The 26,986-nt window shown below is 37.6% G+C and overlaps 1 protein-coding gene and 1 pseudogene across 1 annotated transcript; one reads left to right on the top strand and one right to left on the bottom strand.

Moving 5' to 3' along the window:
- Positions 1-5,977: 5,977 nt before the first annotated feature.
- On the top strand, positions 5,978-6,319 carry LOC126946055 (histone H3-like; annotated as a pseudogene).
- Positions 6,320-23,900: 17,581 nt separating this feature from the next.
- On the bottom strand, positions 23,901-26,091 carry ARMCX5 (armadillo repeat containing X-linked 5). The gene has a single exon (XM_050775949.1). It carries the CDS (start codon positions 25,916-25,918, stop codon positions 24,242-24,244), a length of 1,677 nt encoding a protein of 558 aa, XP_050631906.1. The 5' UTR covers positions 25,919-26,091; the 3' UTR covers positions 23,901-24,241.
- Between the last annotated feature and the right edge of the window lie 895 nt (positions 26,092-26,986).

The raw sequence follows: 26,986 nt of genomic DNA, 5'->3' as shown, positions 1-26,986 counted from the left end.
GTATTCAGGACCTGCACTTAGCACTTGACCAAATGGACCTAATAGACATCTGCAGAACTCTCCATCCAAAAACAGCAGAATATACATTATTCTTATTGCCACATGCCAAATGCTTTCAATTTGACCACACAATTGAACATAAAACAATCCTTAGCAAATTGAAAAAACCTGAAATCATATCAACCATACTTACAGACCACAGCAAAATTAAAATAGTCTTCAATACAAAGAAAATTGCTCAAAACCATTCATTTACGTGGATATTAAACCACCTGCTTCTGAATGACTTTTGGGTAAATAATGACTTCTGGGTAAAGAAGTTCCTTGAAACTAATGAGAACAATGATACAATACACCAGAATCTTTGAGACACTGCTAAGGCAGTGTTAAGAGGGAAATTTATAGCACAAAATGCCCACATCAAAAACTTAGGAAAATCTCAAGTTAACAACCTAAGATCATAACTAGAAGAAATAGAGAAGCAAGAGCAAACCAACCACAAAACTAGCAGAAGATAAGGAATAGCCAAAATGAGAGGTGAACTGAAGCAGACTGAGACATGAAGAATCATAAAAAATAACTAATGAATCTGGGAGTTGCTTCTTTCAAAAAATCAGTAAGACAGATAGACTGCTAGCTAGACTCATAAAGAAGAAAAGAGAGATGATTCAAACAATTAGAGATGACAAAGGAGATGTTACTGCTAACCCCAAAGAAATACAAATAACCATCAGAGACTATCATGAACACCTCTATGCACAAAAAACTAGAAAATCCAGAGGAAATGGGTAAAGTCTTGAACACATACATTTTTGAAGGACTGAACCAGGAAGAAACTGAATCCCTGAACAGACCAATGATGAGCTCTGAAACTGAATCAGTAATAAATAGCCTACCAACCAACAAAAGCCTGGGACCAGACTGATTCACAGCCAAATTCTATCAGATGTACAAAGAGCTGGTACCATTCCTACTGAAACTATTCCAAAACAACTGAGAAGGAGAGACTCCTTCCCAACTCATCCTATGAGACCAGCATCATCCTGATACAAAAAAGTGGCAGAGACACAACAAAAAAGAGAAAACTTCAGGTCAATATCCCCGATGAACACAGCTGCAAAAATCCTCAACAAAATACTAGCAAACATCAGCACATAAAAAACCTAATCCATCATAATCCAGTAGGCTTTATTCCTGGGATGCAAGGTTGGTTCAACATATGCTAATCAACAAATGCGATTCATCACATAGACAAAACTAAAGACAAAAACCACATGATTTTATCAATAGATGCAGAAAAGGTTTTTGATAAAATTCAACACCTCTTCATGTTAGAAACCTTCAACTAATAGGCATTGAAGAACCAAACTGCAAAATGATAAAAGCCATCTGTGACAAACCCACAGCCAACATTACAGTGAATGGGCAAAAGCTGAAAGCATTCCCCTTGAAAATCGGCACAAGGTAAGGATGCCCTCTCTCAACACTCTTATTCAATATGGTATTAGAAGTTCTGGCCAAACCAATCAGACAAGAGTAAGAAATAAAAGACATCCAAATAGGACGAGAGGAAGTCAAACTACCCCTTTTTGCAGACAACATAATTCTGTATCTAGAAAACCTTATCATCTCAGACCAAAAGCTCCTTGAGTTGATAAAACAACTTTAGCAGTTTCAGGATACAAAATCAACATAGGAAAACCAGTAGCATTCCTGTGTACCAACAACATCCAAGCTCAGAGCCAAACCAGGAATGTAATTCCACTCACAATGACCACAAAAAGAATAAAATACCTGAGAATACACCTAACCAGAGAGGTGAAAGATCTCTACAATGAGAATTACAAAACACTACTCAAAGAAATCAGAGATGCCACAAACAAATGGTAAAAAACTCCATGCTCATAGATAGAATCAATATTGTTAAAATGGCCATAAGGCCCAAAGCAATTTACAGATTCAATGCTATTACTATTTAACTACCATTGAGATTCTTCCCAGAACTAGACAAAAACTATTTTAAAATTCATATGGAACCAAAAAAGAGCTTGAATAGCAAAGGCAATCCTAAGAAAAAAGAATACGGCTGAAGGCATCAAGTTATCCAACTTCAAACTATACTACAGGGCTACAATAACCAAAACAGCATGGTACTGGTACAAAAACAGAAAGCCCAATGAAATAGAATAGAGAGCCCAGAAATAATGCCACACACCTACAATTATCTGATCTTCAACAAAACTGACAAAAACATGCAATGGAAAAAGGACTTCCTATTCAATAAATGGTGCTAAGATAACTGGCTAGCCATATGCAGAAAGTTGAAACTGGACCCCTCCCTTACATCATATACAAAAATCAACTCAAGGTTGATTGAAGACTTAAATGTAAGACCTAAAACTATAAAAATCCTGGAAGATAACCTAGGCAATACCATTCTGGACACAGAAACGGGCAAAGATTTCATGACAAAGACGCCAAAAGCAATTGCAACAAAAGCAAAAATTGATAAATGAGAACTAAGTTAACTAAAGAGCTTCTGCAAGCAAAAGAAACTATCAGCAGAGTAAACAGACAACCTATAAAATGGGAGAAAATATCAGCAAACTATGCATCTGACAATGGTCTAATATCCAGCATCTATAAGGAACTTAAACAAATTTACAAGCAAAAAACAAACAACCCCATTAAAAAGTGGGGGAAGGACATGAACAGACACTTTTCAAAAGACAACATACATGTGGCCAACAAGCACATGAAAAAATGCTCAACATCATGAATCACTAGAGAAATGCAAATCAAAACCACAATGAGATACCATCTCACACCAGTCAGAATGGCTATTATTTAAAAATCAATATATAACATGCTGGCAAGGCTGCACAGAAAAGGGAACACTTATACACTGCTGGTGGGAGTGTAAATCAGTTCAGCCATTGTGGAAAGCACTGTGGTGATTCCTCAAAGAACTAAAAACAGAATGACCATTCGACCCAACAATCCCATTACTGAGTATATACCCAAAGGAATATAAATTGTTCTACCATAAAGACACATGCACGCATTTATTCGTTGCAGCACTATTCACAATAAGCAAAGACATGGAGTCAATCTAAATGCCCATCAATGGTATACTGGATAAAGAAAATGTGGTAAATACATACCAGGGAATACTATGCAGCCATAGGAATGAATGAGATTGTATCCTCTGCAGCAAATTGACGGAGCTACAGACTATTATCCTTAGCAAACTAATGCAGGAACAGAAAATCAAATATCGCATGTTCTAACTTATAAGAGGGAGCTAAATGACAAGAACACATAAACACAAAGCAGGGAACAACAGACACGGGGCCCTACTTGAGGGTTGAGGGTAAGAAGGGGGAGATAATTAAAAAATTACCTACTGGGTTCTATGCTTAGTGCATGGGTGACAAAATTATCTGTACACCAAACCCCTGTGGTGCAGGTGTACAGATAATACACCTATACAATAAACCTATATAATAAACCTGTACTTGTACCACTGAACCTAAAAGTTAGACAAAAAACAAAGAAAAGAAAATTCTATGAAATACTCAAAAGTAAATGCTAGAAATTTAAAGCACTGTAACTGAAACGAAGAATACCTCTAAAGGATTCTTTCATCAGTGGATTGGACAGTCAAGGGAAGAACTGATGAACTTCAAAGTATATCAATAGAAAGTCCTCAAACTGACAAGAACAAAAAGGAAGGAATAAATAAAATAAATAGACAAATAAAAAGGAAAAACACAGAAAAGAATATTCAAGAATTATGGAACAATTACAAAAGTTGTAACACACAGATAATGGTGATACCAGAAGGGGAAGAAAGAAAGAAACAACCACTTGAAGTAATAATGGCTGAAACTTTTGCAAACTGAATGACAGATGCTGTCTTGGTCTGTTTTCTGCTGCTATAACAGACTACCACAGACTGAGTAATTTGTTTTTTTTTTTTGGTTTTTTTTTTTTTTTGAAGGACTTTTATGCATTTAATAATTTGCTAAGATGAGACTATGATTTACTTGGTAAAAAAAATTATAGCCCACGAATCATTGGGTTACCACTCACAAGTTATTATTGACTGTGTTAGGATAGTATTTCACAGAAGAAAAATATCATGACTTTCACAGTAAAGTAAGCATTACAGTAAGAATGACAATTTGTTCATGAAAACTAGTAGCAGAATTGAAAAGGGCCTCTGGGGCAATTGAGTTTCTCCCCAAATTTGTTGACTGAACAGCTGCCATTATTCTTCAGGGCTTTCTCAACAGGTGGCTGTCAGATCTAGGTCTGCATGCTATTTCTTTTTTTTTTTTTTTTAATTTATTTATTATTATTATACTTTAAGTTCTAGGGTACATGTGCATAACGTGCAGATTTGTTACATATGTATACTTGTGCCATGTTGGTGTGCTGCACCCATCATCTCGTCAGCACCCATCAACTCGTCATTTACATCAGGTATAACTCCCAATGCAATCCCTCCCCCCTCCCCCCTCCCCATGATAGGCCCCGGTGTGTGATGTTCCCCTTCCCGAGTCCAAGTGATCTCATTGTTCAGTTCCCACCTATGAGTGAGAACATGCGGTGTTTGGTTTTCTGTTCTTGTGATAGTTTGCTAAGAATGATGGTTTCCAGCTGCATCCATGTCCCTACAAAGGACACAAACTCATCCTTTTTTATGGCTGCATAGTATTCCATGGTGTATATATGCCACATTTTCTTAATCCAATCTGTCACTGATGGACATTTGGGTTGATTCCAAGTCTTTGCTATTGTGAATAGTGCCGCAATAAACATACGTGTGCATGTGTCTTTATAGCAGCATAATTTATTATACTACTCATCTGACAAAGGGCTAATATCCAGAACCTACAAAGAACTCAAACAAATTTACAAGAAAAAAACAAACAACCCCATCAAAAAGTGGGCAAAGGATATGAACAGACATTTCTCAAAAGAAGACATTCATACAGCCAACAGACACATGAAAAAATGCTCATCATCACTGGCCATCAGAGAAATGCAAATCAAAACCACAATGAGATACCATCTCATACCAGTTAGAATGGCGATCATTAAAAAGTCAGGAAACAACAGGTGCTGGAGAGGATGTGGAGAAATAGGAACACTTTTACACTGTTGGTGGGATTGTAAACTAGTTCAACCATTATGGAAAACAGTATGGCGATTCCTCAAGGATCTAGAACTAGATGTACCATATGACCCAGCCATCCCATTACTGGATATATACCCAAAGACTGAGTAATTTGTAAAGAAAAGGGATTTATTTGGCTCATGGTTCTGCAGGCTGAGAAGTCCAAGATAAAAAGGCTGAATCTGGTGAAGGTCTTCTTGCTGCATCATAACATTATGGAAGGGCAAGTCAGCATGTGAGACAAAGAAAAAAAGAGGGCCTAACTCCTGCAATAACTAACCCACACCCTCCATAATGGCATTAATCCACTCATGATGGTGAAGACCTCACAACTACCTCTTAAAGGTCCCAATTCCCAACAGTATTACATTTGCAATAAAATTTCAACATGAATTTTGGAGGGAACATTCAAACCATAGCAGATGCCAAACTACAAATCCAAGAAGCTCAGAGAACACTAAGCAGAATTTAACCAAAAAATCTACACATAGACATATCATACTCAAGCTGCAGAAAATGAAAGACAAAGATAAAATCTTCAAAGAAGCCAAAAGAAAAAAAATGCCTTACTTATAGAAGAGCAAGGCTAAGAATTAGGTTGAACTTATCTTCAGAAACCATGCCATCGGGAAGAGAGTGGAGAGAAATATCTAAAATGTTATAGTAAAAAAACACACCAATCTGATACACTGTATGCAACAAAATAATCCTTCTAAAGTGTAGAAAAATAAAGATCCTCAGACAAACAAAAATTGAGACCAAATCTGCGTTTTTTTCTTTGGATAATCTGAAATGGCCCACATCAAGGAGACTACACACAAGTCTACTGGCGGTAAACTGCCATGTAAACATCTGGCCACCAAGGTAGCCTGCAAGAGTGCTCCAGCACTAGAAGCATAAATAAGCCCTACAGCTACCAGCTTGGCACAGTGGCCCTGCGTAAGATCCGCTGCTACCAGAAGTCAACTAAGCTGCTGATCCGCAAGCTGCCATTCCAGGATCTCGTGCACAAGATCGCACAGAACTTCAAGACCAACCTGCACTTCCAAAGCTCAGCAGCTGCAGGAACTGTGAGAGGCCTACCTCGTGGTGCTCTTTGAGAACATCAATCTGTGTGTCATCCACTCTGAGTGACTATCATGCCCAAGAACATCGAGCTTACACGCCACATTTGTAGAGAGAGAGCATAAAGCTTTCTCAGCAATAATTCTACCCAACTCAAAGTCACTTTTCAGAGCCACCCACTTTATCTGAAAATATGATTATGATTAACTTCCATGATTAACTACTTCAATAAGTTCTATGTAAAAAATTTTAACTCTGGTTGTGATAGTCTTTGTATTTAAAGATCATTTGATTTGGGACATTCAAATGAGGATTTGATTTCATAAATGAAACAATAAACCTGCTGGATTTGTTTCCTGGCAGTCTCCTAGAAGTGCTTTAAAAAGAAGGGATAAATGAAATTTACAAATATTTTACAGTTGACCCTTGAACAACACAGGGGTTAGGGGTGCTGACCCCACTGCACAGTCAAAAATCCATACATAATTTTTAACTTCCCAAAAACTTGACTATTAATAGCCTACTGTTGATTAGAAATCTTACTGATAAACAGTTTATTAACACATATTTGTATCTTATATGTTTTTTTTTTTTTTTTTTTTTTTTTTTTTTTTTTTGAGACGGAGTCTCGCTCTGCCGCCCAGGCTGGAGTGCAGTGGCCAGATCTCAGCTCACTGCAAGCTCCACCTCATGGGTTTACGCCATTCTCCTGCCTCAGCCTCCCCAGTAGCTGGGACTACAGGCGCCCGCCACCTCGCCCGGCTAGTTTTTTGTATTTTTTAGTAGAGACGGGGTTTCACCATGTTAGCCAGGATGGTCTCGATCTCCCGACCTCGTGATCCGCCCGTCTCGGCCTCCCAAAGTGCTGGGATTACAGGCTTGAGCCACCGCGCCCGGCCTCTTATATGTATTATATATTATATTCTTACAACAAAGTAAGCTAGAGAAAAGAAAATGCTATTAAGAAAATCACAAGGAAGAGAAAGTATATTTACTATTCTTTAAGTGGAGGTGGACCATCATAAAGTTCTTCATCCTTATCATCTACACATTCAGTAGGCCAAGAAGGAGGAAGAGGGCTGGTCTTGCTGTCTTGGGGTGGCAGAGGCAGAAGAAAATCTGCATATAAGTGGACCTGTGCAGTTCAAACCTGTGTTGTTCAATGGTCAACCATATTTTTCTTATTTCTTTTTTATTTATTTATTTTTTTTTGAGATGGAGTCTCGCTCTTTCACCTAGGCTGGAGTGCAGTGGTGCAATCTCAGCTCACTGAAAGCTCTGACTCCTGGGTTCACGCCATTCTCCTGCCTCAGCCTCCTGAGTAGCTGGGACTACAGGCGCCCGCCACCACGCCCAGCTAATTTTTTGTATTTTTAGTAGAAATGGGGTTTCACCGTGTTAGCCAGGATGGTCTCAATCTCCTGACCTCGTGATCCACCCGCCTCGGCCTCCCAAAGTGCTGGGATTACAGGCGTGAGCCACCGCGCCCGGCCGATTTTTCTTATTTCTAATTGATCTAATAGACAATAATTTGTTCAAAATAGCAATAGAAACAATGTATTCAGTGATTACGGCTTATGGATATTTGAAATAATGACAACAACGTTAGAAAGGATGAGAGAGAAGAATTGGTAACACCTTGTCATGAGGTATGTGAACTACCCATGAACCAGTATAGTGTTAAGTGAAACTGGATTTAAAGTAGTTGCTAATATATATGACAAACCCTAGAGCAATCACTAACAAAATTGTGAAAAGAAATACAGGTTGAGTATCTCTTCTCCGAAATGCTTGGGGCCAGAAAAGTTTAAGATTCCAGCTTTTGTTTTTTTCTTTCAGATTTTGGAATATCTGCATTATACTTATTGTATTAGTTCGGCATCCCTAATCCAAAAAATTTGAGATCCAAAATCCAATGAGTATTTTCTTTTAAAGTCCCATTGGTGATCAAAAAGTTTGAGTTTGGAGCATTTTAGATTTTGAATTTTCAAAACAGGGATACTCAGCTTGTAAAATAAATGCACTAAGAGAAAAGAATAAATGGAATACATTTTTTAAATGCTCAATTAAAACCAGAGAAGGCAGAAACAAAGTGGAATACAAAATACAACACTAAGAACATGGCAACAGACATAAAATAGTTACAAATGTGTTGAACATTTATCCAAATATGTCAATAATCACTTTAAATATGAATTGTCTGAATATTCCTATGAAAAGACAGACTTTAGGGGTGAATGTAAAAAAATCAAGACCCAACTATATGTTGTCAATAACAATCCACTATATAAAGACACAGATAGCTTGAAAGTAAAGGAGACTAAGACATAAGATGCAAACACTAATCAAAAGAAAAAAGCAGACTTCAATAATAATGAATGGGTCAAACATCAAAGACATAACAGCTCTTACTATATATGTTCCTAAAGACAGAGTATCAAAATATTGGAGGCAAAATGTGATAGCGTAACAAAAAAAACCCGGCAAATCCACTATGATAATTCGAGATTTCAACACTATCAGTAACTGAAAGATCCACTAGGCAGAAAAGCAGTAAGGACACAGCTGTACTGAATAGCACCAACAATTAACTGGTTCTAATTGACATCTGTAGAATATTTCATCTAAAACCAGAATTTACATTCTTCTAAAGATCACATGGAACAGACACCAAGATGGACCCTACTGTGAGCCACAAAAAATACCTTAACAAATTTAAAAGAGCAGATTAGTCAGTGTATGTTCTTGGACCATAATGGAATTAAACAAGAAAATAATAGAAATGTAGCTGGCAAATCCAAAATATTTGAACATTAAACAACACATTTCTGAATAACAAATAAATCAAAGAAGAACTACCAAGAGAAAATTTTCTTTTTTTTTTTTTCTTTTTTTTTTTTTTTTGAGACGGAGTCTTGCTCTGTGCCCCAGGCTGGAGTGCAGTGGCCCGATCTCGGCTCACTGCAAGCTCCGTCCCCCCGGGTTCACGCCATTCTCCTGCCTCAGCCTCCCGAGTAGCTGGGACTACAGGCGCCCGCCACCTCGCCCGGCTAATTTTCTTGTATTTTTAGTAGAGACGGGGTTTCACTGTGTTAGCCAGGATGGTCTCGATCTCCTGACCTCGTGATCCGCCCGTCTCGGCCTCCCAAAGTGCTGAGATTACAGGCTTGAGCCACCGCGCCGGCCGAGAAAATTTTCAAAGTAGTTTACATCAAAATGAAAATATAACATCAAAATTTGCAGCATGCAAATAAAGTAGTGCTTAACAATAAATTTATATGATTGAATAGATATATCAGAAAAAAGAAGTATCAATAACATTATCTAGCATGCCATCTTTAAAAACCAAAACAAGAAGAGAATATTAAATCCAAATTGAGCAGAACAAAGAAATCATAAAAGAGCAGAACTCAGTGAAATTGAAGGCAATAAGGAGATAATAAGCATTAGGGTAAAAAGATAAGAAAATTTCAGGCTGGGCAAGGTGACTTAGGCCTGTAATCCCAGCACTTTGGGGGGCCGAGGTAGGCAGATCATTTGAGGTCAGGAGTTTGAGACCAGCCTGGCCAACATGGTGGAACACCGTCTCTACTAAAAATACAAAAATTAGCCTGGTGTGGTGACGCATGCCCATGCCTGTAGTCCCAGCAACTTGGGAGGCTGAGGCAGGAGAATAGCTTAAACCCAGGAGATGGAGGTTGCAGTGAGCCGAGATTGTGCCACTGCACTCCAGCCTGGGCGGCAGAACAAGACTCCATCAAAAAAAAAAAAAAGAAGAAAACTTCAAATCAACAACTATATACCTTAAGGAATCAGAAAGAGAATGACAAACTAGGCCTAGAGCCAGCAGAAAGAAGATAATAAACCCTAGAATGGAGATAAATATGGAGTAGAAAACAACAAGGAAAATTAGTAAGATCAAAAGTCAGCACTCGAAAATATTTTTTAATGACAAACCTTTAGCTAGATTGACTTTAAATGATGGAAAACTCAAATTAATAAAACCAGAAATGAAAGCAGAAATAGTATTACCACTTTATAGAAACAAAAAAAAGAGTATGAGTACTATGAACAACAGCATGCCAAAACACTGGATAACCTAGATGAAATGGATGCATTCCTAGAAACATACAATTTACCAAAACTGAATAATTAAGTAATAGAAAATCTGAATAGATCTATAACTAGTGAGGACATCAAATCAGTAACCAAAAAACCTCCCAACAAAGAAAACACTGGACCCGATCATTTCACTAGTAAATTTTGCTAAATATTTAAAGGAGAATTAACAGGAATCTTTTTCAAGCTCTTTAAAAAATAAGGAAAGAGGAGGGGCTACTTCCTATTAGCTTGATACCAAAGTCAAAGGTACTATAAGAAAAAAAAAAAAAAACATAAACCAATATCCATTATGAATATTTATGCAAAATTCTCAAGAAAATACTAGCAAACCAAATTCAGCAGCATATTTAAAAAATTATACTCCATGGCTGCATTAGTCTGTTCTCACACTGCTATAAAGATACTACCTGAGACTGGGTAATTTATAAAGGAAAGAGGTTTAATTGACTCACAGCTCTGCACGGCTGGGGAGGCCTTAGGAAACTTACAATCATAGTGGTAGGGGAAGCAAGCACATCTCACATGGCTGCAGGTGAGAGGGAGTGTGCAGGAAAAACCACCATTTATAAAACCATCAAATCTTGTGAGAATTCACTCACTGTCATGCCAACAGCATGGGGGAAACCACCACCATAATCTAATCACTTCCCTCCTTCAACAGGTGGGGATTACAGGTCCCTCCCTCAACATGTGGGGATTACAATTTGAGATGAGATTTGGGTGGGGACACAGAGCCAAACCATATCATTCCATCCCAACCCCTCCCAAATCTCATGACTTTTCACACTTCAAAACACAATCATGTCTTCACAACAGTCTCCCAAAGTCTTAACTCATTTAGGCATTAACTCAGAAGTCCACAGTCCAAAGTCTCATTTGAGACAAGGCAAGGCCCTTTTGTCAACAAGCCTTTAAAATCAAAAGTAAGTTAGTTACTTCCTAGATACAATGGAGGTATAGCTCCTGTTCCAAAGAGGAGAAATTGGCCAAAATGAAGGGGCTACGGGCCCCATCCAAGTCCGAAATCCAGCAGGGCAGTCATTAAATCTTAAAGCTCCAAAATGATCTCTTTTGACTTAATGTCTCACATCCGGGTTATGCTGATGCAAGAGGTGGGCTCCAATGGCTCTGGGCAGCTCTGACCCTGTGGCTTTGCAGGGTACAGCCCCACTCATGGCTGCTTTCACAGGCTGGTGTTGACTGTGACTTTTCCAGGTGCACAGTGCAAGGTGTCAGTGGATCTATCATTCTGGGGTCTGGAGGATGGTGGCCCTCTCCTCACACCTCCATAAGGCAGTAGTACCCCAGTGGGGACTCTGTGTGTGGGCTCCAACCCCACATTTCCCTTCCACACTGCCCTAGCAGAGGTTCTCCATGAGGGTTCCACCCCTCCAGCAGACTTCTGCTTAGACATCCAGGCATTTCCATACATCCTCTGAAACCTAGGCAGAGGTTCCCAAACTGCAATTCTTGCCTTCTGTGCACCCACAGGCCCAACACCATGTGGAGGCCACCAAAACTTGGGGCTTGCACCCTCTGAAGCAACAGCCTGAGCTGTACCTTGGCCCCTTTTAGCCACAGCTGGAGTTGAAGCAGCTAGGACACAGGGCATCAAGTTCTGAGGCTGCACAGAGCAGGGGTGCCCTGAGCCCAGCCCATTTTTCCCTCCTAGGCCTCCAGGCCTGTGATGGGAGGGACTGATACCAAGATCTCTTACATGCTCTGGAGATATTTTCCCAATTGTTTTGGTGATTACCATTTGGCTCCTCCTTACTTACGCAAATTCCCACAGCCAGCTTGAATTTCTTCTGAGAAAATGGGTTTTCTTTTCTATTGCATCATCAGGCTGCAAATTTTCCAAACTTTTATGCTCTACTTCCCTTTTAAACATAAATTCCAATTTCAGATCATCTCCCTAAAGTTCAAAGTTCTACAGATCTCTAGGTCAAGAGCAAAATGCTGCCAGTCTCTTTGCTAAAGCATAACAAGATCGATCTTTGCTCCGGCTCCCAAGAATTTTCTCATCTTCATCTAACACGACTTCAGCCTGGACTTCATTGTCCATATCAGTATCAGCATTTGGGTCAAAACCATTCAACAGGTCTCTAGGAAGTTCCAAACTTTCCTACATCTTTCTGTTGTCTTCTGAGTCCTCCAAACTGTTCCAACCTATGCCCATTACCCAGTTCCAAAGTTGCCTCCGCATTTTCAAGTATCTTTATAGCAGTGCCCCACTCTCTATGGTGCCCCACACTCTAATACCAATTTACTGTATTAGTCCATTCTCACACTGCTATAAATACACTACCTGAGACTAGGTAATTTATAAAAGAAAAATTTCATTGACTCACAGTTCTGCATGCTTGGGGAGGCCTCAGGAAACTTTCAATCATGGCAGTAGGAGAGGCAGGCATATCTTACATGGCAGCAGGTGAGAGAGTGTGCAGGGAAAACTATCATTTATAAAACGATTAGATCTTGTGAGAATTAATTCACTATCATGAGAACCACATGGGGGAAACCACCCCCATAATCCAATCACTTCCCTCCCTCAACAGGTGAGGATTACAGGTCCCTCCCTCCACACATGGTGATTACAATTCGAGATGAGATTTGGGTGAGGACACAGAGCCAAACCATATCAAGGACCAAGAGGGACTTATGCCTGGAATGTAAGGATGGTTCAGCATACAAAAATCAAATGATATACTATACCCTATTAACAGAATTAAGAGAAAAAAAAACCACATCATCATCTCAATTCATGTAGAAATAGCATTTTAGAAAAATTCAACAATCCTTCATGAAAAAAATAACACTCAACAACCTAGAAATAAAAGGAAACCTCCTCAACTCCTCAACAAAACAAAGGACATACATGAAAAGCCCAGAGCTAACAACATATCCAATGGTGAAAGACTGAAAGCTTTTCCCATAATATCAGCAACAAGACAAGAAGTGCGTTTTTCCACTTCTATTCAACATAGTATTTAAAGTTCTAGCCAAAGCAATTAGTCCAAGAAAAAAAAAAGAGAGAAATAAATAAAAGGCATATAAGTTGGAATGGAAAAAAAATAAAATATCTATGTTTACAGATGGCATGATTATATACATAGAAAACCCCAAAGATTTCCCCCAGAAATGGTTAAAGCTAATAAACAATTTCAGCAAAAGTGCAGGATACAAAATCAACAAACAAAAATGTGGTGTATTTTGTATACTAACAATGTACAATCTGATAGGGAAATTTAAAAAAAACTATTTCATTTACTATAGAATCAAAAAAATAAAATACTTAAAAATATGCCTAACTAAAGAAGCCAAAAACTTATACACTGAACACCAGAAAAGATATACTATTTAATCAATCAGAAGACTTAATGTTGTTTTCAATACAATCCAAAGCAATCTATAAGCTTCCATGTAATCCCTATCAGAATCCCAATGATGTGTTTTGCACAAATAGAAAAAACTATCCTAAAATTCATATGGAATCTCAAAGGACAATGAATAGATAAAACAGCCTTGGAAAAGAAAAACAAAGTCAGAGGACTACTGCCTCCTGGTTTCAAAACTTACTATATATAACTAAAGTAATCTAAATAGTATGGTACTTGAATAAAGACAGACATATAAACCAATGGAATAGAGAGCCCAGAAATAAACCCTCAAGAATATGTTCAAATGATTTTTGACAAAGCTACCAAGACTATTTACTTGGAGGAGGACAGTGTTTTCAAAAAATGGTGCTGGGACAACTGGATAACCATACACAAACACAAAAAAAGTTGGACCTTACCTTACTCAATATACAAAAATTAACTCAAAGTGCATGAAAGACTTAGTAGAGAAAGAAAGTAGGATAGTGCTTCCCAGGGGCTGATGGGAGGGAATAACAAGGAGTTATTTTTTAACATGTATAATTTTAATTTGGAATGATGCAAAACTTCTGGAGATCAATAGTGGTGATAGTTGCACAGCAATGTGAATGCACTTAACTCCACCAAATTGGACAGTTAAAAGTAGTTAAAATGGCAAATTTCATGTCATGTGTATTTTACTATAATGGTTTTAAAAAAATGAAATGTACAACTTATGGACAGACCTTAAAATATACTAGGGACTTTAGTTAATAATAATGTAGCAGTATTCATTTATCGATTATAAAAAAAAGTAACATGCTAATACAAGATGCTAATAATATGGGAACCTGTGGGCACTGGGTGGCAGAGATGGGGTATGGGAGAAAAGTAATATATGGGAGCTTTCTGTATGTACTTTCTGCTCAATTTTTCTGTAAACCTAAAACTACTGTAAAATACAAGGTCAGTTTTTCAAAAAGCCAGTATTATTGCATTTTTGGTGTTTTACTTCTGTTTTTTTTCCCCTGTATGTTTTAAAAGCCAAATGCATAAAACTATAACTATAAATCTGTTAATAGACACACAGTATATAAAGATTGAATTTGTGACAATAACATGGGAGATGCAATTATAAAGGAGCAGAATTTTCTATATCATTGAAACTAAGTTGGTACTAATTTAAACTTGGGTATTGTATAGTTAAGATATTAATTGTAACACCCAGAGTAACCACTGAGGAAAAAAAAAACCTGGAAAAAAATACAAAACAAAAAAAAAAAAAAAAAAAAGGAAACGAGAAGTGAATGAAAGTGATACACTTGAAAAACTATCAAATTATTTTCCACAGTGGCTTTACCATTTTATATTCCCACAAGCAATGTACAAGAGTTCCAATTTCTCCACATCCTTGCCAATACTTAGGTTCCATTAAAAAAGTATAGACATACTAGTGAGTGTGGAGTGGTGTAGCTATGGTTTTGATTTGCATTTCTTTAAAGACCAAATTTTAAAGACCAAATTTCTTTGAGCATCTTTTCATGTGCTTATTAGTCATTTGTATATCTTCTTTGGATATATGTCAATTAAAGTCCTTTGCCTAGTTTTTAATTGTGTTACTGGTCTTTTTATTGATTGGTAAAGTTATTTAAACATTAAATACCATAATTTTTGGTATACTAGAAAAATCACATTAACAGGAGTCTTAAAAAGGGAAAACCTTTGAGCCATTTTCTCTTGCTTCTTATTCACTTGGGATTTACATACCAAGGGGTAATATTCACTTAAGTTTCTGTTTAACCAAAACTTTTTACTCAAAATAAATTATTATCTGTTTAAGGAATTGAAAGATGATAAGAGAGCCCTGCTCTAGAAGCACAACCTTTTTGTGTACTTAGTCATTGTCTCACTGAGGGATGAATCTTCAGCTCTGGGCTAGGGTTTATCATCTAAGGTGCTTTGAAGAGCATAAAATTACTTCAATTATGTTATCTCAATGAAATAAATCCCCACCAGAGAACAAACAATATTGACATAGAATTCTTAATTAAACATATATATAAAAATATATATACTGCTTAGGGTCACTTTAGTGCAATCAGATTATGGGATTTGCTGTAGCACAGAATGGAGTTCTAACACAGGAGATCAGATCATATGTTTGCATACACAACCATTTTCTCACTTTTCATTTTGGATCATATATTTCAGTGTGTCTAACTTTCTTCTCTGGTAAATAAATCAATTCCCCCAAAAACATTAACACCAGTGAGATCTAGACATGTTTGAAAATCCTATAAATATCATGTTAGAGAGAAAAAAGATTTCTTAGCTAAGAAAATAGAATTTCATACTTTATAGAGCCTGTTCCCACAACTTCAGGTATTCAACTAGGTCAGTAATAAGAAGACACTGCCAGGCGTGGTGGCTCATGCCTGTAATCCCAGCATTTTGGGAAGCTGAGGTAGGTGGATCACAAGGTCAGGAGTTCAAGACCAGCCTGACCAATATGGTGAGACCCCATCTCTACGAAAAATACAAAAATTAGCCGGGCATGGTGGTGCATGTCTGTAGTCCCAGCTACTCTGGAGGTTGAGGCAGGAAAATCGCTTGAACCCAGGAGGCAGAGACTGCAGTGAGCCAAGATCACACCACTGTTACTCCAGCCTGGGTGACAGAGCAAGACTCCGTGAGAAAAAAAACAAAAACAAAAAACATCATTAGTTGTGAATGAACATTAACAAAAATGTGTTAACTATATTTTATAAAATAAACTGTCAGATTTTATTTTACATAGTACAAAGATGATTGTCTAAACTGTTCTTACCACCACCAAGATGATTTAAGCTTTTACACATTTTGAATAGAAACTTCCTTCAAGAAGAGCTTAGTAATCTTAGTGTTGAAGTTTTGAATCATCGTTTATTATCATGCTAATTATCAATAACTTATAATTATCTGAAGTGTCTCAACATATTTGAAACAGCTAAAAGAATAAAAGTTCTTATAATAGTAAACTCAAGTTTGTTAGTGCTATGAGATGACTTCTATTTGCATATCAGGAATTTTGAATATTAAGTTCAGGCAAAGAAAAAATGCTTTTCTCTTCAGACAATTCTTCAGCCTCCAAAATCTTTCTAATAAGCATTTTGCTGCTTACAAATTGATTTGTATTTGTATTTGATTTTAATTTGTATTTCCAATTTGATTCTTTTCTGTGAGTTTAGAGAGCTTATTTATTGTCTTCAACATTAGTAAAAACATAAAACAAAGAGATACCATTTTCATTATCAGATTGGTAGATATGTTTAAATATGCAGGTAGTACTGCTGGTGAGTATGTGGGGAATGAGGGACTCTGATATACTGAGGAAGCATCAGATGATATAATCCCTTTGTAAGGAGATTTCTAGTGTCCACTAAAACAAAAAAAATTGCCTATGGCCCAAGACACAGCAAAGAGGGACACAGTCCTCTGCGGAACAAGAAAGGGAAGAGAAAAGGGTAAGAGTAAGGGTGGGGACACAGAAAAGTCAGAGATGTTATTCTAATAAAGATTCCACTACATGTAAGGATACATCAAAAGTGGGGGAAAAACATTATTATTCCATAACAGCACGTATACATAAAATTTTTAAAAAATTAAATTGCTTCCGGGAATATGGAGGCTTTGGTGACACTGTGGCAGAGTGTTAGTCGAGTAGTGGAGAAAGAAACTAGATTGCAATTGTGTGAGAACTGGGTAGGAGATAAGAAAGCAGAAACAACAAATGCGGAAAACTTGATTATTCTGAAAGGGTAGAGAGAAAGATAACTGGAAAAGTGTAAGTTTAGTGTTGGGAAAAGGATATTTTTCCTCCCGAGGTAAAAATGAGTATATGTTCCATGCAGATATGGAGAAACCTATAAAAATAGTGGGGTTAAAATACAGGAGAATGTAAATAAGCAGGAAAGCAAAAGTCCCTAAGAAGAAGCAAACACTGACAGAAATGAAGAGAAAAAAAATACAGTTTTATAATAATAGTAGGAAACTTCAAACCCCACACTTAAAAATGAACAGAGCATCTAGACTCGAGATCAATAAAGAGATACAGGACTTGAACAGTGGTACACATCAACTAGGCCTAACAGACATATATAGAACTCTGAACCAAACAATAGCAAAAACACATTCTTCTAAAATAAGTCTCAATGAACTTTATAAGACTGATATCATGTGAAATATCTTCACTGACAATGGATGAAGCTAGGAATCAATGCCAGAAAGAAAAATAAAAAATTCACATATATATGGAGATTACACATCACACTTTTAAATAACCAATGGGTCAAAGAAGAAATCACAAGGAAAATCAGAAAATACTCAGAAATGAATAAAAACAAAAACAGCATAACTAAACTTATGGGATGCAGCAAAAGCAGTAGTCAGAGAGAAGTTTATACTATAAACACCTACATTAAAAAATAAGAAAGATCTCAAATCAATTACCTAACTTTACACCTTGAGGAACTAGAAAAAGAAGAGCAAACGAAACCCATAGCTAACTGAAGGAAGGAAATAATAAAGATTTGAGTAGAAATAAACAAAATAGAGAATGGAAAAACAGTAGAAAGAATCAATGAAACCAAAAGTTGGTTCTTCAAAAAGATAAAGAAAATTGACAATCTTTTAGCTAGAGACAAAAAAGAAGACACAAATATCTAAAACCAGAAAGGGGGAACATTATTACCAGCCACACAGAAATTTTAAAAGGTTAAAAGTACACAATGAACATTTATACACCAACAAATTAGATAACTTAGATGAAATCAACAAATTCTTAAAAACACATGTAAATTATATAAACTGACTCCAAATCTGAATAGAAAAGACACTGAACTGAATAGAAAATCTCAACTGACCCATAAATAGTGAGGAAACTGGACCAGTAATCAAAAACTTCCCCAAAAAGAGAATTCCAGGACCAGATGGTTTCACTAGACAATTCCAACAAACATAAAGACTTTGAGTCAACAACAATCCTTCTCAAGCTCTTCCAAAAAGTAGAAGGGGGAACATCTTCTAACTAATTCTATGGAGCCAGCATTACTCTGATACCAAAACCAGATGAAGACATCACAAGGAAACATTACATACCAATATCCCTTATGAATATAGATGCAAAAATTATCAACAAAATCCCAGCACAACAAATCCAACAGCATATTAAAAAGATTATATACCATGATCAAGTGGGATTTATCCTAGAAATGCAAGGGTGGTCAACATAAGAGAGTCAAACAACGTAACATACCACTTGAATAGAACAAAAAAGTCTGCACATGATCACCTCTGTTGATACAAAAAAGATATCTGATAAAACCTGATACCCTTTAAAAAACACTCGTAAAATTAGGCAGAGAAAGGAACTTCCTCACCACGATAAAAGACATTTACAAAAATCCCACAGCTAATATCATATTCAATAGTAAGGAAAGATCAGGAACAAGACAAGCATGCCCATTTTCAGCACTGTTATTCAAGTTACAGCCAGAGCAATTAGACTAGAAAAAGAAATACATGGTAACCACATAAGAGAAAAGAAGATAAAGTATTTCTATTTGTGGAAGACATGACCTTATAGAGAGAAATTTCAAAAGAATCCACAAAAAAGCTACTAGAGTGAATAAATTCAGCAAAGTTGCAGGTGACAAAATCAACACACACACATATCAGTTATGTTTCTATACACCAGCAATGAACAATCTGAAAAAGAAAGAAAATAATTCCATTTACAATAGCATACAAAAGAATGAAATACCTAGGAATAAATTTAAGGAGGTGAACAACTTACATACCTAAAACTATAAACTATTGCTAAAAGAAGTCAAAGACCAAAATGAAAGGCATTATGTGTTTATAGATTGGAAACTAAATATTATAAAGAGGGCAATACCTCCAAGCAAAATTTCAATCTGAAAATTCCAAAGACTTTTTTGTATCAGTGGAAAAGCTGACTCTAAAATTGACATGGAATGGAAAGGGACTCAGAAAAACAAAAACAATCTTGAAGCAGAAGAACAAAGTTGGAGCACATACGTTTCCTGATTTCAAAATGTACTACAAAACTACTGTAATCAAAATTCTGCAGTACTTGATGAGATACAGAGGTCTAGTTTCATTCTTCCGTATATGGATATCTAGGTTTCCTAGCACAACTCAAAATGGATTATACACCTAAATCTAACTATGAAACTACTAGAAAAAGAAAATATAGGAGAAATGCTTCAGGACATTGGTCTGGGCAAAGATTTTATGGATAAGACCTCAAAAGCACAGGCAAAATAGCAAAAATAGACAAATGGGATTATATCAAACTAAAAAGCTTCTGCACAGCAAAAGAAACAATCAGAGAGTGAAGAGACAATCTACAGAATGGGAGAAAATATTTGCAAACTATTCATCTGACAAGGGACTAATATCCAGAATATATAGTCATGTATTGCTTAACCATGGGGATAAATTCTAAGAAATGTGTCCTTAGGCATTTTCATCATCATGAGACTATTATAGATGCAGATTTTCTTAAGCTCTTCTAAAAGTGGAAGAACAAGAAAGCTCTTCTACTTAGAAGAAGAAAAGTACTACTTACAAATACCTAGATGGTATAGCCTACTACATACCTATGCTGCATAGTGTAGCCTATTGCTCCTAGGCTGCACACCTATATAGAATGTTATTGTATGGAATAATGCAGGCAACTGTAAGACAGTGGTAAATATTCACGTATCTAATCATATAAAAGGTACAGCAAAAATTTGGTATTATATTCTTATGGGACCACTGTCATACATGCAGTCCATCATTGACTGAAACATTGTGTAGAACATGACTACACAAGGAACTCAAACAACTAAACAACAAAAACACAAATAATTCAATTTAAAAATTGGTAAATGATCTGAATAGGCATTTCTCAAAAGAAGACATACCAGTGGCCAAAAATTATATGAAAAAACACTCAACATCACTAATCATCAGGGAAATGCAAATCAAAACCACAATGAGATATCTCACCCCAGATGGCTATTGTCAAAAAGACAAAAAAAAAAAAAAAAAAAATAACAAATGCTGGTATGGATGTAGAGAAAATGGAACTCTTATACATTGTTGGTGGGAATGTAAATTAGTAGAGCCATTATGGAAAACAGCATGGAGATTTCTCAATAAACTAAAAATAGAACTACCATATGATCCAGCAATCTTACTGCTGGGTATGTATCAAAAAGAAAGGATATCAGTATATCAAAGAGATATCTGCACTCTCATGTTTATCGCAGCACTATTCACAATAGCCAAGATATGGAATCAACATAAGTACCCATAAACAGATGCAAGGATAAAAAAATATATACACAACAGACCACCATTCAGCCATAACAATGAAATAAATCCTGTCATTGGTGAAAACATGGATGAACCTGGAGGACACTACCAGGCACAGAAAGATAAATACCACATATTATCATTCACATGTGGAAGCTAAAAAAGCTCATCTCATAGAAGTAGAGTATAGAATAGTGGTTACTATTAGGATGGTGCAAAAGTAACTGTGTTTTTTTTTTTTTTTTGATTAAAAGTTAAGAGAATATAGGGAAAGGAATGGGGAGGGAAAGGTTGGCTAACAGATACAAAATTGCAGCAAGATAGGAGGAATAAGTTCTAATGATCTATAGCAACGTAGGGTGACATAATTAACAATAAATAATTGTATATTTTCAAATAGCGAGAAAAGATTTTGAATGCTCCCAAAATAAAGAAATGATCAATGTTTGAGGTGATAGACACACTAATTACTCTGATGTTTAAAACTATAAAACTTTTAGAAGAAAACACAGGGGTCTCTTTGTGACCTTGAATTTGGCGATGAATTCTTAGATATGACACCAAAAGCATCAGCAACAAAAGAAAAAATAGATAAACTGGGCTTCATTGAAATTAAAAACTTTTGCACATCAAATGACACCATCAAAAGTGAAAAATCCTACAGAACAGGAGAAAATATTTGCAAATCATATAGCTAATAAGGGGCATGTATCCAGAACACATATATTTTAAAACTCCTATAACGCAACAATAACCAAAAACACAATTAAAAATGAGCAAAGAACTTAAACATACATTACTCCAAAAAATATACACAAATGGCCAATAAGCACATGAAAAGATGCTCAACATCATTAAGACTTTTGGAAATGCAAATTAAAACCACAATGATATACCACTTCACACCTACTAAGATGGCTATTTAAAAAATAATGGAAAATAACAAGTGTCAGCAAGAATGTGGATAAATTGGAACCCTTGCATATTGCTGATGGGAATGTAAAATGGTACAGGCACTGTGGAAAACAGCTTGGCAATTCCTCAAAAAGCTAAACATATCATACAACCCAGCAATTCCACATCTAGGTATATACCCAAAAGAATTTAAATCAGGGACTCAAACAGATACTTGTACTCCAATGTTCACTGCAGCAATATCCATAACAGCCAAAAGATGGAAACAACCTAAGTGTCCATCAACAGATGACACCTCAAGAACAATCTAGGAGATGACTTCGCATCCCACAATTCCCATCCAAGGAGAGACCATCAACTTTGTGCTTTGACGCAAATACATACACACCCCACACTCACCCTTCTCTTTAGCTGATGTTGGAAAATTCCATAGCCATCAACTGATTAAGTGTGTGCTCCACAGGGCATTTGAGACACAGAATTATTTCCAAAGGGTCTGGTCCAATTGTATTTTGATGATCTCCAACACTGAGAGTAGTACCCACAGCTGGTATTACAGGCTACAGGAGTTCTGTGGATTAAAAGATGTTATAAAGAACTTCAAAAATCATCTAAATTGAAGTTTCACATTGCAAAAAAACTACCTTGTTTCTCTTAATGCACAAGTGTAGCTAATTGTGCTTCATTTAAACTTTTAGACGTACGGCAATAGATTCACACTTGATCCTAGTAGAAATTAAACCAGAGATAGCCATTAAAAGTAGGGATCTATTACACCATATTGAGATTTTCCACTTCAGACCTTCCCTTAAATGCATAAAAAGTTAGGAGAGGAAGGTCAACAGAAAGACCACCATTTATATATTGATCCTAATATTTATATTTCCCAATTCTGGGCAGTAAATTAACAGTAAAAGAGGCAGGGGGTAAAAGAGGCAGAGGTGACCCCAAAATCCTAAACTATACATTGTCATTCTATTCCACAAACCCTTGCAGAGAACCTAGCTTTTGTTAAGAATAAACAGGACAAGCTTAGTATAGACAACATGGCTTCAGTTCTATAAACTATGCAAATACACAGAACAGTGGGTTTTATGAGAATTAATTTCTCCCTAACTACTCATTTCTACAGGAATTCGGTATCCTGTGGCTATACCATACATAGAGCTGAGCTCTGACCAAAAAGAATCAGCACAAACAAGGGGCTGCTACCAACTGTGATACAAATCACCAAGTCCAAACATTGGCCAGAAAACAAAGGCAAGGAGTAAACAGTCACCAGGATGAGACAGACGAGATTATCTATGAAGCAGTTTCAGTGGGTAATCCCCAGAAAGACTCTCCTCTGAGGCCCAGGACTTCAGGGGGAGAGAATCGCAGACGAAGCAGTAAATCTGATACCCCTGGATAGGGAGGGAGCTGTTGAAGGCACAGTGGGGCTGGGTCCCTTCAGAACCACACTTCCTGTGCAGCTGTCCATGGCTTACTGAATAGGGGTGAGAACCAGGAATCCTCTTGGGGTTAAAAAGCTTCAAGGCATCCTGATGAGACATTTTATGTGAAAACCTGAGCACAAGTTCTGGAACTGAGACTACAGTGAAAGCATCTGTGGTTCCTCCTTACTCCCTTCCCCAGAGTTGCCCAGATAGGGCTTCATTCCTCATCTGAAGCCCTATCAGTAGGAGCCTACAGACAGCTAATAGCACAGTCCTGTCTTCATGCATAGAGTGATTCTACTCCTTGAGTATGTTGAAACTAAATAATCTGTCAATGTGAACTTGTTTTGTTTGTGCCCCACTACAGACACACAGGCAGTGTTCTTCATCATCTTTATGCTCTCTGTGCTTTATCCCCCAAGACTAGATTTCAACTGAAGAACTAGGACAATATTTTCACCAGTTTCAGCATGCAACTTTATTAATAACATGTAAATAAAATCTCAAAAGAATACACTTATATCAATATAAAGCACAGAAGTGTAGCTTACTCAGGATGAATAGATTCATTATCAGGTCACGTTGCAGAAATACTAAAAATATCTCAATTTATATTATATAGCACAATAAAAATCAGCACATGTTCAGGATCTCAAGATTAATTGGTATCCATAAAATTGCCTCCCTCAATCAACATGGAAAACATGAGTATTGAATTTATAATTATAATATGCATTGGTTTCATATTGCAACTCCAAAAAACTGTTTGAGGCTTTATGAGAACAGAGGGGTATTCAGAGTTTGAGTATTAATCTTATGACTTTATCTCTCACTTCAGGATCACTGTGCTCTGCTAAGTCTTGGAGTTTCCGACCAAACTGTTTTGCTTCCTGGAATATTGAAATAAGCTCAGATTTAGTGAACTTTTCCTTGGTAAACAGCTTCACCTTTGTTTTGAACTGAAAATTTATATTCTCAAATATTTCAATAATATTAAGAATATTGGCCTTTGACTCATGCTTGTTAAAGGGTGCAACCAATGATGACAGTACTTTGGCACTGATCAATTCTCTTGTATTGGCACAATTTTTAGACAAACACGAAAACACTTTTAAAACATAAAACTTGGTTTTGACACTTCCCTTGTTTAACAAGGTGAGAAAATCTGGAATATAACTGGTAATCACATAGTGATCGTCAAATTTTACACTCAAGTGCCCTAGTAATTTCAGTCCAGCCAGCTGCACAGGGGAGTTCAAGGGGCAAGAGACTATGTCTTTACAAACTTGATGTATATAGGATTCCCCTGATTTTGGTTCTTCAGAAGACTCAGAGCTGTCATCCACTATACTTAAAGCTCTAGGGTGTTCTTTAACATTGGCATTATTGACCAAGTTTTCAATCATAACAGTAATACCTACATCATGAATTATATCTTGAGTAAATGGATAAGCAGGACTGATGCCCATTATCATTGTAGCTATTTCATGAATGAAAGGATCCTTGGTTAACTTAAGGAGGGCAACAAGTTTATCAAACTCTTTAGGCTCTAAACTAAAGCCACGTGATTTGCAGCGGCAGGCCTTCGGATTAGGCCCATACTTTTCCCTTTGCCTAATCTCTTTTTTTATCTCAGTTAAGGTCTGGTAATAAGGCCCATGATAAGGTGGGATCTTGGTCAAAGGTCGAATCCCCAGAGGAGTTTCAATCAAAGTCTCAACCAGGGTCCAGTTTCCTTCTGGAGGCAAGGATTGCTCCCCTCCCTCAATTGGAACTAGGACAATATACCTGGCCCTTGACCATGCTATTGCCTTTTGTTTTATAGTAAGTGTGGGTTTGTGTGCGGGCTTGGGCTTTTCCTGGATCTTAGGTAGGGGCTTATAAACTTGAAGAGAGGTCTCTTCTTCAGGCCAGAACCAAGAACCTACACTAGACTCTTCTCCAGTCCAGAACCAGGAGCATATATTTTCTTCATCCTCATCACTGGATTTCATCCCAATGCTGGCCTCTTCCCTTCTGTCAGGTCTGGACCCAGTATTGGCCTTATCATGTGACTTGGCATAGGACCTAATATTTGCCTCAATGACAGCAACAACCTTGACTTCAGATTTGGTTACAGCACTGACCCCAGACATAGGCATGGCCTTTGACTTAGTTTGTGGCACTATACTGCGTTCTGCCAGGGGTTTTGTCTTAGTCTCAACCATGACTCTACTCTTAGTTGTATCTTCCATCTTGCTCACTTCCCTTGTCACAGCCATAGCCTCCCTGTAGGTCACTTTATGCATCCTGGTCATTGCTCCATCAACAGCTTTGGCCTGGGTCACTGATTCTGTTTTCAGTTCTGCCTCAGCCACTGCCTTGGCCTGGGTTTTACCATTCACTCTAGCAGTGGCAGGACCACTGATTCCATCTTGCAGGCCAGCCTCAGCCTTTCCTCTAGCCCTTGCTTCTGTCCCAGAGTCAACCATGTTCCAAGTTTAAGGTAAGGACAAGTTATATACCCCCAACCCCTGTCTCAGCCTTGACTGAAGGTCTGTCCCGGTTGGTGTTTTCATACAAAGTCCAGTAGTCACTCTGTCCCCTTTCCAACTACAGGCTCTGCCAGTGATATAGAAAACATGCAGAGGAAGCTCACTCAAGGTAGGGAAGGATGGCTGTGCATGGGCCCAGCCCTGTAGAGGGTGGTGGTCTTCAGCCACTCCAAGGCCACCAGATCTGCCACTGAAGTAGGACCTAGGGGTGGAGGAAGGAAATTGGGCTTTGAGTCTCTTTCAATTTTTTTCTCCTCATGCTGATTAGCACAGGGAGACAGGAGAATATGGAGATTCAGTGCTTGGTGGGAGAGGTAGGTAATTAGCGAACTCTCTCTCCCTTCATTTCACCCACTCCCTACACTTCCAAGTGCTATCAACCTTCTTTCCAGTCACCAAACAGGAGCATAAGGAGTAGGAAAACTGGAGGAGAAGCTGAGGAATCCCTTTAGTGGTTCTTGACCCCTGCTAGAGCCAAGCAGCTCTCCACCACTCCATCCTACAGGTCTACCCAGGCAATCCCCATACTCATACCAACCTGCACTGATCTGGAGTAACTTTCTCCTCCTTACCTTGCTTCCAATGGTGACAAGCCCTACAGCAGATCTACAGGCAGACCTATGGACAAATAAACAAACAGGAGAATGTGGAAACTGATCTCCTGGTGACAGACCTTGGTCCCTGGCCCCGATTCTTGCCTTTCCAGATACATTTTGTCTAGTGTTTCCCTCCTCCTAGTCCCCTCTCCCCCACTGCTTTGTTTCAGGGCTACTTCTCCTTCTCCTCCCTATTGCCCACCATCTTCCTCTTCAGTGATTGCCCTAGAATGTCCCTCATTCAGATTAGACTAGGCTTAAGCACGAGAGCAGGACAAGCAAGTGGAGAGTGAGAAAGGCAGGTCTTAGTATTCTGTATCCCCACAACTTACCAAGACTCCCAACTAAATCAGCAGCAGCAGGGGGTGGGGCGGATGGGCATAACTAGTAAAATGACAAAACAGAAGAG

The sequence above is a fragment of the Macaca thibetana genome, chromosome X, assembly GCF_024542745.1.
Source record: "Macaca thibetana thibetana isolate TM-01 chromosome X, ASM2454274v1, whole genome shotgun sequence".
Classification (NCBI taxonomy): domain Eukaryota; kingdom Metazoa; phylum Chordata; class Mammalia; order Primates; family Cercopithecidae; genus Macaca; species Macaca thibetana.
Note: the sequence above shows the minus strand (reverse complement) of the source record. Positions and strands in the feature narration are given on the sequence as shown.

Excerpts from the sequence above, each read along its gene's own strand:
- ARMCX5 (XM_050775949.1), bottom strand. The coding sequence starts at position 25,918 with ATGGTTGACTCTGGGACAGAAGCAAGGGCTAGAGGAAAGGCTGAGGCT.